Source organism: Hemicordylus capensis, chromosome 2, assembly GCF_027244095.1.
Source record: "Hemicordylus capensis ecotype Gifberg chromosome 2, rHemCap1.1.pri, whole genome shotgun sequence".
Taxonomy (NCBI): Eukaryota; Metazoa; Chordata; class Lepidosauria; order Squamata; family Cordylidae; genus Hemicordylus; species Hemicordylus capensis.
This window is the reverse complement of record NC_069658.1, coordinates 364,484,473-364,500,305: the sequence shown is the minus strand read 5'-3', so window position 1 is coordinate 364,500,305 and position 15,833 is coordinate 364,484,473. Positions and strand designations below refer to the sequence as shown.

General features: G+C 43.4%; 1 protein-coding gene across 4 annotated transcripts in view; it reads right to left on the bottom strand.

The window, feature by feature from the left end:
• Window positions 1–5,515: 5,515 nt before the first annotated feature.
• Window positions 5,516–15,833, bottom strand: part of ADRB2 (adrenoceptor beta 2) — a 128,557-nt gene continuing 118,239 nt past the window's right edge. For all 4 annotated transcript variants that reach the window (XM_053298037.1, XM_053298042.1, XM_053298039.1 and 1 more), the window contains one exon: window positions 5,516–9,714. Coding sequence is in view for 2 of the 4 variants with exons in the window: in XM_053298042.1 (XP_053154017.1) it covers window positions 9,680–9,714 (35 nt within the window). In the remaining 2 variants the exon portion in view is untranslated. The remainder of the gene's footprint in view (window positions 9,715–15,833) is intronic.

The window sequence follows — 15,833 nt, the reverse complement described above, 5'->3', positions numbered from 1 at the left end:
TTCCCTCAAACAAGAGAGCAGCAACATAATGTACTGACGATTAAAATAGTTCAATGAGTGTATACACCTTTTCTTCAGTCCAGGATACCAAAACACGTGTTAAATTAGGAGATTCTTCAGTAGAGAGGCTGCTTGGAGTAAGACATGTTTTTGAAAAAGTTGTTTCTGCTCTAAAATATTTAGACAGCCTTCCGGTAGGATGGATTTGGAGACTAAATGGGGAAAATAGGTGAGGCCATCTGATCCTTGAACTTTGCCCTGTGAAGATGCACCCTCAGTCCTGTCCAAAACTTGCTCTTTGTATTCTAGTCCTTGTTTTTATATCCCTCACTTAAGAAACCTTGCAAATGCTGCAAATCACAGGCCAGACTTCCTGAAATCTATAGCTAGCAACACTTAGAATGCAACCACATGTTACATAACCGCAAGCCTTCTGCTTCTTCCTAACATATGTTACAAAAACTTACTCATGTTCTAATTCCCATCACACTATCTGTTTCCTCACTCCTGCAAGCAGTGGCAAGTATTGACTGACCAGCAAGGCCAGGTGCAGCTGATGACATTGTGCAGGGCCCCTGAGTCTGCCTTGTGCACAGTACGGGCTTTGGAGAGGTACGTGCCCATGGACGGGCCACTGCAGGGGTCCCTGTTTAGTCACTTGGATGGGTCCCCTTGATGCAGTATCAGTTTGGGTCACTGTTGGCACTGGCAGGTGTGTTTTGGTTCAGGGAGGGGGCTTCACCCCCCACCCTGCTATCCAATTTTCCTGCCCAGAGCTGTTTCGGAGTGGTGGAAGGAGGCAAGCTATGCTGGTCCTTCCTATGGCAGGTGCAATGAGGTATTCGGGGGGTAATGTATGGTCAGTGAACACCTTAAGGCATGCATTAAAAGCATAAAGAGAGGTCCTTGGCAGCCGTTAGAAGCTGTATGGCTCAGGGAGCACTGGCTTGGCCTTCCTCTAATATGCTGGGTGGAAGGGGTCACCATCCTTAAAGGGGTAGACGACTCGAGGAAGTACACCTTAAACAGGATCCTTGACAGCAGGATGGCAAAGAAGGAGAGCATCTGCCTCAGGGCTGATGCTGTCTGGAGCCTAGGTGTGTCACCTTGGGAACTTAGGTGGATTTTTGCTGAAGGCAGCAAGTCCATAGAAACTGCACTGTAGGGGTGGAGAGCCTATCCACTCCACAGCATGTCATTTTATTTATTTATTTGATTGATTGATTGATTGATTGATTGATTGATATACCGCCCTTCCAAAACTGGCTCAGTTTTTAAAATCATATTATCTTGTTGCATTTGATAAAGTTGTGGCCTGTTTCACTCCACTTCTTGCCTCGTGTCTTCATTGGGTCTGGGCGCAAGGGGTACCAGGGGTAAGTGTGTTGCAGAATTCTACTCAATTACTCTAACCTGTTCCTGCCTCACAGTGTTCTGTCCAATTAGTGCACTGGAATAACTGACAAACACTAGATCCTTTTTTATTTTATGTTGATTATCAATACAGTTACATTTCTTTAAGAACAGCAGACCACCTGTATTTATATTCTGGCTTTTCTGCAATGAAGCTGCACCCTCTTAGGTCCCCACCCCACAAATTATCTTGTTACAGGCTTCAGTGGCAGCCAGGCACAGTTAAGCTGAAATTTTCACTATGCATTATAGAGTGGGAAGGAATGGCTGTCCCATGTTTAATTTATTGTAATGTGCAATTCCATGCGTTACAATGCCACATGGAGCAAAAATTAGGGTTAGCAACTCTAACTGAAGCTATTCCTGGACATCCCCCCCCCCCGCCATCATATTTTCCCCAATATTTTTCTCAGAATCAGTCCATTAAATCTGCTGGATTGATTTTATTAGTTACCTGGAGGTTGAGGCTAATTACTGGAGATTCCAGGAGGGATGGCCAACTTCCACATGGTTGTGTGGTCATTTTTGTATTACTATAAACATGATTTAAAATTCTCTGCCACACATTTTTATTGCTGTTCAAGAATTCCCTGAAAATAAGCCTTAGGCCACCTCTCAGACCACACACCCTCATGACCAAAAGACTCTCCCCTACTAGAAGTAGTAGAATAGGGTCTGACCCAGTTCTGCACAGAATGACCCAGGCTTATTTGGGGTGTGCAGCATCTGTTCCTTATCCATTTAATCATATACAGTACTGGGCATTTCCGGACAGTGCAGGGCGGGGGCAGAGTGTTTGGCAGTTTGAGGTTGATCCTTCCCACCCCACCCCATCCCATAAAACGACTGGCCTAATTGTGCATACAATGTATACATCATATATAATTATATACATTATATAATGTATACACTATACAGTATTATCATGATGCAATCCTGTACATAATGAAGTAATTATGTTTGATTGACAAGTTGAATACTGCCTACTACCAAAGTCTCTAGATAGTTTACAGATACTTTCGATATAGAGGAGAGTGTTTCCAATATGCAATTCCATGCGGGACCCAGTTCTCTGATTGACTCCTTACCAGTTCTGAGGGACCCTTAAAGAGTAAGAGCCCGTTGTTTTTTAAGCACCATCTCAAAAGGAATATAGGGAGTGTTGGGAAGTGCACACCACACTTAGTGTAGACTTTCCAGTGCTTTCCCCACTGAGCCGTAGAAAGAACTACATTTCTCAGCTCTCCCCACACACCTTTCAAGATGGTGCTGAGATGCAGCAGGGCTCTGTGCTCTTGAAGGGGGCCCTCAGAACTGGCAAGGAGTCAGTGAATTGAGTCTTGCCTGGAAGTGCACATTGGTAACAAATAGTCTCTATGTAGTGTCAGCAGGGCTGTGCACGTTTGGTTGTTCAGAGTTGAATAAATTGCACAAGTCTACATTATACATAAAGAAGGAGAAACAAACACTGAGCAAAAAAAAAAAAAAAAATCTCTAACCAAACCCCCCCAAATAAGCTAGGAGACAGAGTGGTGACTAATACTGACTGACATCCAGACTAATGTTCATGTGCCAAAAAATGTTGCACATGTGCAACAAGGGAAAAGTGATTTTTTTTAACCATTCTCCCCTTCCCTCTGCAGCCCACTTTGCCACCTGAAAATATGTCCCTGTGGGTTGCACTCTTCCCTCTTCCACATGCGTAACATTTTTTGGAGTGTGCCACATTGGATGTCAGCCACAGAAAGCAATTATTTGTGTGGGATGTGCATGAATAAGAGCAGCTTTCCTTTTTCAGAGATTAAATATATTAATAAAATAGCCCCATTTGAGCAGCCTTGTTTGCAAGTGCTGTCAGCTCCATCAGCTTAACCAGACTGTTTACTGAAAGCAGCATAAAGCAATTTTATATGCTCCCATCAAGACGATTTAAACTGCAATAATTCACATTTGCACATCTAACCATGAAAGGATGAAGATTGGGGTTTTATTGCAGCCATATGCTTAAGAAAGATCAAGCTACAGCCATTTCCAGGGATTGTGGAGAGGGGATAATATTTGGACTTCAGCTCTTTGGGAACCATAGGAAAACATTTGGAGAAACAGCAATGCATCAGGGGACATTCATGCAATAAAGAAATAAATAATGAATACAATTAGTTTCTGTTTTGGAAACTGAAGTTCAAGTGTTTGCCCTTTTGTTTCCTTTCAGAACCTGACTGCAGCCTCCAAGCCCCCTCAACTCAGAAGCCTAAAGGTCACATTGGACGTTAATTCAAATGCACTGCTGAATCCCATGTTTGAGATTCCCGTTGTTGTTAATAGTAGTAGTAGTCTTCTTTAATTTTATTATTTTACCAAAAGCAGCCACAGGATGGTCCCAATATGGACTGGGATATATGGCATGAAGGGGGTTAGCCCTTTCCTCCTATACTGTTTTCCACTGAAATTCATCCCTGCACCCCATCTATTATTTGATACTAAAATCTGTACTTTCTGCAACCCTCACACTATTCTGATAATGTTGGTTCCTATTTTGGTTTCCTCGCTTCCTTGTCTGTGTGACTTTTTTCTTTTGCAAAAACAAAACAAAACCCAGCCACTACCTTATTTTTGTCACGGCTCCAACACTGTGTGGAACAGTCAGATGAATGTCTGTGGAGATTGAACCCTTTACTTAGGTGACACATGGGTTCTTCATGCATGCCGCTTCTGCCCAGTTGGGCTATAGAGTTTGGTAGGTGTCCTCCTTCCCATATGGACCAGTTGTTTGCCTGGCAAAAGAGCAGTTGTTTGCAAGCTAGCTGTGTTTGGACTACAAGGGCATTCAAAACCTTGCCTGTAAGGAGCCCTGGACTGTGTGGCTATTGATGTCAACTGCAGGTCTATACTATTCACTATGACACAGTGGTCTATACTTGGGTGGATGCTGTGATGGTCTTTGGAACACCCTGGTTGTACATTGTGTGTGTTCTGAGTAGGCTGATGTTATAGGGTTGTGCAGCTGTCACTGCATTTATTGTTTCTTTTTATGTATGCCATTAGTAGGGATGTACACGAACTGGTTCGGAGGTCCTTTTCCGGACCTCTGAACCGGTTTGGTGGTCTGCCTGGATCAGTGGCAGGTGTGTGTTGTTCTGTGTTGGGACTGTGTGTGCTGCTTTGCAATGTTGTTTTTCAAGATAAGGTTGCAAAATGTGTGCACAGTGCACTCTGCTTTTTTTCACCCATAGGGAACAATGGGGAACTCAAATCACCCCATTGTTCCCCATGGGCAGGTCCAAGGGACACCAAAGTTGGTTGGTTGGTACGGCATGATGTGTGCTACCTACCGCCCAACCACAAAAGAAATGGGCAAGTGGGTGATTTTAAAAATTGTTTAACCTAATCCTCCCTAGGATCCTAGAGGGTTTTTGGGGGGAAGTTTTAAAAATGTTTATAAATCATCTGCTTGCCTGTTTCTTTTGTGGATTGGGTGTTAGGTATCACTCATCATGCCTACCACCCAGACCACTTTGGTGTCCCTACCTACCCATAGGGAACAATGGGGTGATTAGATTTTCCCTATTGTTCCCTATGGACAAATTGTGGCGGGTTTTTTTTGTTTTTTGTGAATTTTTGAATCAAAACTGGCCAGCCAGTTTGACAAATGGATTCAAATTTTTGTGATTTGATTCAAAGTCAAATCGAATAGCAAAAATCTATTCATGCACACCCCTAGTTGTTTGCATGTTGACTGGCTGCTTTAGTGTCATCTCTATTAATACTCCCAATGAAATAATACAGCTTGAATATGGATGTGGCCAAATTAGGCAACTGCAGGAGACAGCAGCAGCACCTTGGCCCAGTTCAACTGCTGTTTCCATATGTGGAGAATCATTAATATTGCAAAGCACAAATCTCTGAATCAGACTGACACCAGTTCTGAGTTGCCACACAGGCAGCTTGTTAGAGCCCATAAACTCATAGTTTCCAAAAGGCCTTTCATGTAGGCATGTTAGCATAAAATGTTGATTGGGCTTAGCCCAAATAAACTTTCTTAACTGACACAGAAATGTGGTGTACATTCTGTGTTGCTTAAATTAAAAAACAACAACAGAGCAACATCTGCATTTTTATTACATCATGGACCACTGAACATTTATCAGATTAGTAGCCATCACCAAAAAGCAGCAGACAAGGGATTCATTTTATTATCTGCAACAATCAACTGACTGACTTCCTGCATTCTTTAGTTATGCAAGTTCAACTTGATAGCTGCAGCATGGATCTATTACTGAAACTTATTTGATGGGTTCACAAGGATGAGATATGGCAAAGGTATCAATCACTATCACAGTTAAGTGAAAAGCAAGATCACTTTCTGAAGATTAAGAATAGCAGGATCCAAACATGGCTGTCTTGTTATGCAAGTCTTGTTTTGTGAGGATGGTGGGGAAAACGGGCTCCCGAAAACCCATGCTATTCTTTACATCCAAGATAACCTCCAATCTTGCTGACATAAATCCATAATTTGTCACTTATCTGAATCAATTCTTTTATTTCAGTCAAAATTACTCTGCATTTAACCTATAATTATTCTAATTTTGTAGTATAAAAATTATGGACAATTCACTGGAAAGGATGATGTTCTGTTCAGTCATCGTGTTTCCATTAAAAAAAAAAATAGTACAGGTCAAAGACTTGACACAGGAGATCTGTGAATGCTTTTTTTAAAAAACGGAAACAATTCAGATCAAGATTGCCGCACAATGGAAGGGTGCTTTGTTTTTGTTTTTAGCCCCTTTCTCCTCTGCCATTTCCCCAATTTAAATCCACACACCCACCCTCAATGCTGCTATTTGCTTCATGGGGGGAAACATACATATCCACCCAGGCTGCAGCTGGGGGACAGCCTTGCCGTCTCCAAAGAAACCACACTGTCATGACTCCAGTCTCGAGAGGGAACCAGGGCTCCAATCAGGGGCAGAGGTAGGGGAGAGGGGGCCCGTGCTCACCCCTCTCTCCAGCGGCCCCTGGGAGTGAAGGAGATAATGAAGAAAATAGGTTGGGGTGGAGCTAGGGGGCCCTCAGGAGCGGGGGGGGGCATGTTCTTTAAATCCATACACTCAATTATAGCTACACCCCTGGTTCCAATATAAAGGAAGGAGGTCTAATCCAGCCAGGAAGGCCTGCAGCACTAGCTGCAGAGACACTGGAGTTGGGCCCCAACACGGAGCCTCAGCCTGTCAGTGTCAAGTCCCTTGAATCAGAGACTCCCCAACCAGGACCCTCAGACGCAGCCTCTCTCCAACCTGATCCCCTCTGAGCCTGGCCACCTCCACACTGGCACTCCCACACCCTGCAGTGTCTGTTTGCCCCTGTAGGCGCTGTGCCAAGGAGGAGTTAACAAAAGAGTGCTAGGGGCTCCAGGTGAGGAGTTTACTCCTTTAAGATGTGCCACTCCTCAGGAAGTGGGTGGAGCCTGGGAGGAATAGTCAGACTCAAGGGAACACCTAAAGGCTCAGCTGAGCTACATCAGGGCAAAATGTCTGCTTGCTGTTAGTTAAGATCCTGCAGCACCTCCAGTCTGACCTGTCTGTCAGCTGCCAGTCTTTCCCCACTAAGGTGCCTTCTTAGGCTCCTGACAGTGGACACTGCACACATCCACCCCCACCACCCCCACCCCACACACGCACACTAATTTGTTTTTAAAAGTAGAGGATCCTCATTGCAGATCTTCCATGTTATGTCTAGTCTGGTCCTAATGGACAATGCTTAAGTATCAGTAGCTGACAAAAACTGTTTAGCTGCACTATTTGCCTACACAGCTAGTTTGCAGCAGGCCTACAACTTACGACTGCAAGCCATAGTGGAGTTCATCAGGTGGAGAAATATGCATAGATTAAACATCATGACTACAGTGAAGCTAGGCTGGTTTATATCTACTAAGGCCTCCAGACAGTACACAATGACGGCATGTAATGGACTGCTCAGCATTAAATCAGATTTGTTTTTCACACAACCCATGGCAGTGCAGAGAGAGAATACATAGCAGGGAGACTGCTAACAAATACAGTATATGGAAATGTCCTCCTGTGGTCCCTTTCCTGGGCCTACCCAGTTATGCTCTAATATTTCTGTACAGAAGTCGGTCGTTGTAATGCATTAAATTTTATTTTGGTGGAGCCAGTGGCCCATTACACTGTGAGATTTATCACTGTCTTCCCCTTAGAAATGAAGGTTAGGAAGCTAGACAAAGATATCCTGCCATCTTCTCTTACACCATCATACAATAAATAAATAAATACATGTCACAACTACACAGCAGCACAGATGGAAGCCCAGTGTGTCTTGACTTCACAGCAAATGTTCTCGGTAGAGGCTTGAATCCCTTCCTCCTTCCCTTCCCCCAACATGATACTTAGGGCTCCAGTTGCTAAATGCAGCCTGACCAGTAGAGGTTCCTCCTTGCACAGTCCATGAGAGCCAACAGCCATACAATCATTTGTCATCCCCAAAGGCAAGCCACACCAGCTTCTCTGCAGATGGATCTCCTTCCTGCAGTTTATAGCACAGGTCTCTCCTCTTTAGCCACACAGCGGAAGGTTGAAAGGCCTTTTGATGCTTGGCCATTCTGAGCTCCTTGCAGAAGGGAGGGCATATTACATAGATAGACACTGATTTTATGGACAGCTCCAGGCATCCTCTAAATCTTCTGGGACAAAGCCCTTAATATTATGAACCACTAGCATTTCCCTCTGCACTTTAAAGCTGAGTGTGGCCTTCTAGACTGAAAAAGATTGCATTTGAAAACATTTTCATACTCTAGGGTTCTTAATTCATGGGGAACTGAACTTAGTTATAAAATAAAATTCTAAAGATTCTCCCCTATTCCTTTATATAGCCAGATCTTCATTTCAGACTCCTCATAGGATTCTTTTCCCCACCTCTCTGCCCCCTCTGGGTGCTTCATACAGCCTGTTTCCACTTCTGACAAAGACCGAGGGTGATCAAAAATGGCCTCCCTACAGTCTTATTAACATAGGGCATTATCCAGCAGCCGCAACTGGAGTGAGTTGAACAGTGAAGTCCAGACCTTGCAATAAACCAAATGAAGGATTCAGGCATCCTATGAGAGTTCTAGACTCAGGAGTGCAAACCTAGGATCCAGAAATTTATTTGAGAGGTGTTTGGGAGCTTAGAAGTTAATAAAACAAAACACAGTAGTTGCCTTTCAATCTTGGGCACTTGCAGTCCTCAGCCAAAATCAGTATCACTGAGAACTGTCTGAAGTGGAGAGCCTATGGTAAAATTTGAACAAATTTCTTAAATCCTGTGGAGGGCAATAATTCACTTCCATCTGTGCAGCACCATATGACTCTTGGGGTGTTTGCTTAGAAAAAGAAGTGACTAAAGGCTACCTTAAGTGGCACAGTGGGAAAATACTTGACTATCAAGCAGAAGGTTGTCGGTTTGAATCCCCGCTGGCACTATATTGGGCAGCAGCGATATAGGAAGATGCTGAAAGGCATCATCTCATACTGTACAGGAGGAGGCAACGGTAAACCCCTCCTCTGTTCTACCAAAGACAACGACAGGGCTCTGTGGGCGCCAGGAGTCGACACCGACTTGATGGCACACTTTACCTTTAAATGCTTGCAGCAACAGAGACTAGCCTAGAAAGTGCAGTGTGAACCAATTACTTTTTAATGGTGCTTTTCAGTTCATTACTTCCAAGATTCTTTTCACAATTGAACTGCATGGCTGTGTAGAAATCCAGTCATGATCCTAGCAATCCACTCGCTTCACCAGGAAGCCTCATGTTTGGTGTCCCTTCCACAAGTGGGCTAACAACAACATGGGGAAATGTATTCACAAAGGTTTGAGTTCTTTGAGGATATGTCCTGTGAAGAAATAGATGAGAAATACTGTGCTCTCTCTTTTTCCTGTTTCTAGAAACCCATATTGTTCAGCTCCAAGAATACCTTTCGTCATTGCACTGCGCAGGCTCCGCCAATCCAGACTAAAGCAGTAGTGCTGCAGAACAACTGATTTGATTTTTCACAACTGGATGCTCAAAATGGTTCATTCACTGCAGATTCCCTGCATTTCACAGTCTGAGCTCTTGGCTTACAAGTTGCCCTTTCCTTCAGCACTCCATGAGGAGCTATGTAGGGAAAGAGCAGTAGTTCCCCATTCAGTGACAGAAGTGTGGCTCAGCGTGAACTTGTCTCTTCACAAGCTTCTGAGAGTTGCAAATGGTGAGGAGGGGTGCTTAGCACATTCAGCTTTCAACCATTCCAGGGCAACCAGGAATCTCTGTAGAAGAGAGAGAGAAACATATCTGATCAACTTCACACATTGTAACCCCCAAGGTGATGTACCACAGCTATATTTGCCAGGATATACTTTTGATTTAAATGGAACCAGTTAACAATTTATAGCTCTGTTTCCAGCACAAGTGGGCTAATAATAGATGCTGATGGTAAGGGGAAAGCAAATTCACTATTGGCAACAAATGCTACCTCATAGCCTCTGCTCATTCAGTGCATGCAGCTGCAAGCTTTGGAGAGCAGGGAGGGGAATTTTTTTGGTGTAATTTTAAATTGCCTTTGGCTCCCTGATCCATAAATGGTTGATATTAGGCTCCTATGGTTTTTAATGCTGCTTTTATGGTTTTATCATTTGTATGTTTAGGTTTTACATTTTGTAAGCCACTTTAGGACAAAAGCAATAGGGTAGGTAGAAAGAAGATAAATAAATGAATAATAACACATGGACGTATGCTTGAAAACAGATGCAAGGGACTTGAGGGGTAATAGAGTTGGTGAGTCAGTGGGAACAGAGGGGTCTTGATGGCAGACTAAATTTCAAAATGATGGAGCTATGAGCAAGCTTCACTGCTTCCCTAAGAGTTCTCGTGATCCAAACAGTAAGAAATCATCACTGAATAGCCAGCACAAAGAGGAATGGGATTGTTGCACCTGACATTTAAAATCCCTCCCCCACCATTATAGAATGTCTGGTATATTTTATTGAATGGATGATGCCTGTACTAAGCAAGCCTATCTGCCTGACTGACCAAGATTATGCAGGCATGAGGCAGAAGTGATGGACATTCCAAAGGCAACAATAGCCCTGTTCAGATATTTTGCTCAACAGTTGTATAATGAGTGTACAGAAATACAGATCTGTACATAGGCACAGTTATTTACTCATTATGTTAGACATAGGTACAGCAGTACACTTCTTAACTGTACCTTACATTTGAGGGGCATGTAGCCAGGTTCCCTTTTAAAACAAACACAGGTAGAGTCACTCACACAGAAACATGTACAAGTATACAGAAATATGAATGCAGGTACAATATAAAGGGCCAGTTCAGATGACTGATGGCTGTAACACACACGTTGTGGCCAGTGTTTGTCTGAATCAACCCAATGTCCAAACAGGGCTAATCTCTTTTTCATCTGGGGTCAAGAAGTCAAGGAGTATCGCAGTGTCACTATGGTGCACTGCTGCTAAGTTTGTTACAATATCTATGCAAATCAGGGCATATGTTTGTCAAATTTACAGGAAGAATTAAGAGAACTCTTTTGAATTCCCCTGCAGCTATATTCTGACTTCATACTTTTATATCTTTTTTGTGCATTTTCATTAAACACATTTCTACTTTATTACATTCAGGAAATTGCATGTCACAGTTCTGACACATACGACAATTCTGTCAGTAATTCCACGGTATACTGCATTCTTTTTGCCTTTTAATAATTAGATCTATGCTCATATTCAGTCTCACACATCCTTATCTCAATATACTCCCTTCTTTTATCAACTTTTCTAAAGGCTTCTTTTCAGATACTGTAATTTTAACTGTAGTTTAAATCTGTGAAAGCATTTCATACTTCTTAGAAAAACCAGATGCTCATTGTTCTAATCTTCAAGTATTAATATCTCAGATGGATGGAGTCTCTTTTCAGAAGGTCTCAAAGCTTTCTCTCTCCAAGGATTTCTTTGCTCCTCTTCAAAGGGAGGTCAGAGGCAACCCTCCAGATTTAGACACCACAGTGCCTCTTGAGCATGTGGCTGGCCATTCATTTTCTGTCTGGTATGCCTATGGCTGAATGCTCTGTCATGAGTGTAAAGCACAGTTCACTGGATCACATTCAGCAGTCTTCAGGGCTATTTACAGTGGCATGGGAAGTGCGATTTGCACCAGTGATCGAATATCCTGACCACAGTATCATCTCAGAAAGAAAATAAGCAGCCAGCCATGCACCCAAGGTTTATCTGTACTGTCTGTAGGGTTTGGAATCCCAGATACCAGATGGGCTGAATGGTCACTTATCTGTGCTGCCCAGATCAAGGCTGACTCCAGGTTTCAGGGGGCTTTTGTAAGGACCTTATCCCACCCCCTTATTCAGTGAATTAATAGGAACCAAGGAAGCTGCCTTATAATGAGTCAGACCTTTGGTTCATCTAGCTCAGTGTTGTCTATACTTTGGAAAGCAGCAGCAGCTCTCCAAAGGTTCAGGCAGAAACCTTGCCCACCCCTACATGGAGATGCCAGGAAATGAACCTGGGGCCTTCTGCATGCAAAGCAGACGTTCTCCCACTGAGCTATGGCCCCGTCTGATCCTCTCCTTTCCTTGCCCAAAAGTAAATCTGATTGATTTCAGGGAGACACGCTTCCAAGTAAGCATGTGTCAGACTACGTATGTACAGTAAATACCTAGGCATGTAATGTTGCCGGAACAGCTTGTTTGGGGGCTGCAAACAGCACCCCTCGATGTGATTTGGAATTGCAGGCTTGCAGCCTCCATTTTACCATCCTCTGCTTACAGGATTGTGAATTCTGCACGTGCCCATATTTGGTACACTATGCAATATTGGTCACTTAGCATAAGCAAACATGGTGCAACACTGCCCAAGGTCAGAATAATAAAAGACTGTAAAGGAGGAAACTAGCAAGCAGACCTGGGTCAAAGACACCTTCACAAGAGAAAGAGCTAACTCCCTTCACAATGGGATTAGCCTCGCTAATCCCTCCTACAACAACCCAGATAAGCATGGCACACCCTCAGTCTCCTATCACAACATTAATGAGCTGGCAAGGACCCAGAGGTAGGATTATTAACAGGAAAATAAAACCTATCTCTCCCAGGAAGAGATGTCCTGATCTCAGATAAAGCTTCTGGGTTCACCCATTCATTACTCCACACACACCTCTCAACCAGCCATCCCATCTTTTGTTTCTTAAAGATCACATCTACTTGATTGGTTCAGGGAGCTTGACTTTTGCATTGTCCCAAGGCATGAATTTGCCTATTTGTATCCCAGATCCAAGCACATGTTTGGAGCACTCAAAACACCCAGAGATCTCTCAGAACCTACCCCAAACCCAAGGAGAAAGGATCCTGCTCCCACACTTATATTGACCTATACCACGCTGGTTCTTCAGCCCACGAGTGGTCATGCTGCACCACTTGCTTCTTCTTTTCCCTGCCTTTCTACTTTCTATCTGTCTATCCCTTTAAATCTTCTCATTCCCTTCTCTTTAAGTCTACATCTGGGTCCTTTCTCAAGTAAAGCCTTAAGCTGATTCATTGACAATTCGGACCTTGCTAAAACGCCTCTGCATGAGACTCTAGTTAATACTGTTAGTTAAGATTTTATTGCTTCCTCACCTTGCCTAATCAATCTTTTTATTTTCCTGTATCCTGATTATCCATAAATAAAGCTGATTGTACCACATTCCTGTCTTCTCATCATTTCGAGACCAAAACTTTGCACAAATCAATGCTAATGAACTGTTCCATATAGTCACGCTGATTCCCCACACTAGTCCAAAAGTACCAGTGGAGTGTTTAGCCAGCACTCATAACAGTTTCATTAACTATAAACACACATAAAACAACACTGAGTGATTTTAATCTCCTGTTAACAGTGGCAATCACAAACACCCCCACAGACTAATGAGCCTGTAAATTGTAGGGGATATTTTAGGAAGCTATTTTGGAGAACCAAGCCTCCACTTTGAATATTATGTTGGGGACATCACCACAGTCTTTTATAGTTGATTTGGGCTCATTCTTATCTTACAAGAAATGGATGCTAGTGTCATAAAATAGCATCAAGGAAAATATGAAATAATAACTGTACATACCATAGGCTGAATATTTGTTAAAGGAGCTTAGCAAAGCAATCTTTCCTTCTTACTTTTATGGCTTTGTACTTCTTTTCAGTTTTACATTGGATTTTTCTAGCCTGTGGTATCATAAATAGAAACTTCTCCAATCTGTACAAAAATGAAGCATGGGCCTCATTACAAGCCTGTTCTAGCTAATATGTTAAATTTATTCATTTTATTTATTTATTTTATTTAACAAATTTTGTACCACCCCAAACTTACCTCTCTGGACTAGAGTTGTGCATTTTGTTTTTCCCCTGTTTTGTTTTTGGCCCAAATCCGAAACACCCCCGTTTTGTTCTTTGTTCGAAATCAGCCAATCCGAAACACCCCAATTTTGTTTGAAATTGCAAAATCCAAATCCGAAACGTTTTGGATTTTGAAAAATGGCCCCGGGGAAAAACTAGTGGGTGGGGGTGGTAGTGCCCAATGGGTGGCAACTACCACCCAAATTTCAGAGGAATTGGGCAAAGGGCTGATTTTTGGTGAATTTTTGAAGTACAGGATTTTTCCCATAGGGAAGAATGGAGGTTTCAACAAAAGTATAGCTTCATGTTGGGGGGAAAGGGGTGGACCAGAGCAGAGTAGGGTGGGTGGTAGTGCCCAGTGGGGGCAAGGAAGCTGCCAGAATTATTTCAAAGGAATTGGGCAGAGGGCTGATTGTTAAAGATGTAATGGAGTTTGCGCGTCTGTAAAGTTCTTCCCCATAGTGAATGATGGACCTCCATAATTCCTGCCCCATAATTCCTGCCCTCTGGGCCACCAGGGTGGCCCAGAGCGAGTGGTGGTGTAGAGCACATAAGGTGCCAACCACCCCCATGGGTTGCTAACCCATGGGGTTCTGGGTTCTGTTGTTTCTGAGATGTTTTGAGTGTAGATTCTCTGGTAGCATATGAGAGTGGATTCATGGTTTGTCATTGAAAATCTCATATGCTACCAGAGAATCTATACTCAGAACACCTCAGAAACAACAGAACCCAGCACCCCATGGGTTAGCAACCCATGGGGGTGGTTGGCACCCTGTGTGCACTACACCACCACTCGCTCCCGGCTACCCCAGTGCCCCCCAGGTGGAGTTATGGGTCTTCTGAAACCTCCTTTATTCCCTGGGGGGGGGGATCTTAAAGAAGCGTAAACTTCAACAATTCCTAAGAAATCAGCCCTTTGCCATATTTCTTTGGAATAGGGCAAGTGGCAGGCACCCCTTGGGGCAATGCCACCCAACCCACTGTTTTGCCCCTCAGGCCCCCTTTCTGCCTCAAATCTGCCCCAAAGATATGTCAACTTCAGAAATTCTTTAAAAATCAGCCCTTTTCCAATTCCTTTGGAATATGGGTGGCAGCAGGCACCCATTGGGACATTACTACCTGAACCACTCTTCTGCCCCCAAAGCCCCCTTTCTGCCCCCAATCCACCCCAAATAACATCAACATCACACATCAACAACAGCAGAGCTTTGGAAAAAAATCAAGCAGATTTCCAAAGGTCATGCACATCCACATCCCCCCTTGCTCAAAATGCAATTGATCTACACACAACAGTGTGAAACAACAACAATGAAATGCACACTGCCCCACTGGCCAATGAGGGGGAAATTTACCCTTAAATTTGCTTAAAAGGAATAAGGAGGCAATTGCCAGCAGATCAGCCCATGCTTTCATTGGCTAGTCTGTGGGCTGGAAGGGCTGGAAATTCAAACAGATGTCAAAACTAAAAATGGAGACTGAAGGAGAAAGACTTTTCCCGACTGCAAAATGAAGTTCCAAAACAGCCAAAACAACAAAACGTTTTGTATCCACACAATTCAAAACCTTATAAAAACCTGACACATAAAAAAACCCTTTAAAACAATTTAAAAACCCTAGAGGCCAGGCCGAACAGGTAGGTCTTTAGGGCTCTCCTAAATGCCAATAAAGAATTCAAATTACGAATTTCTGCAGGGAGTGCATTCCACAATCTAGGAGCGGCTACAGAGAAGGCCCGCCTCTGGGTTACCAGCAGATGAGCTGGTGGCAACTGGAGCTGGACCTCCTCAGATGATCTTAGTGTGCGGAGGGGATCAGACCGAAGAAGGCGCTCTCTAAGGTAACCTGGACCTAAGCCGTTTAGGGCTTTAAAGGTAATAACCAGCACTTTGTATTTTGCCTGGAAACATATCGGTAGCCAGTGCAGCTGTTTCAAAACAGGCATAATATGGTCTTTCCGAGTTGCCCCAGAGACCAGCCTAGTTGATGCATTTTGAACTAAC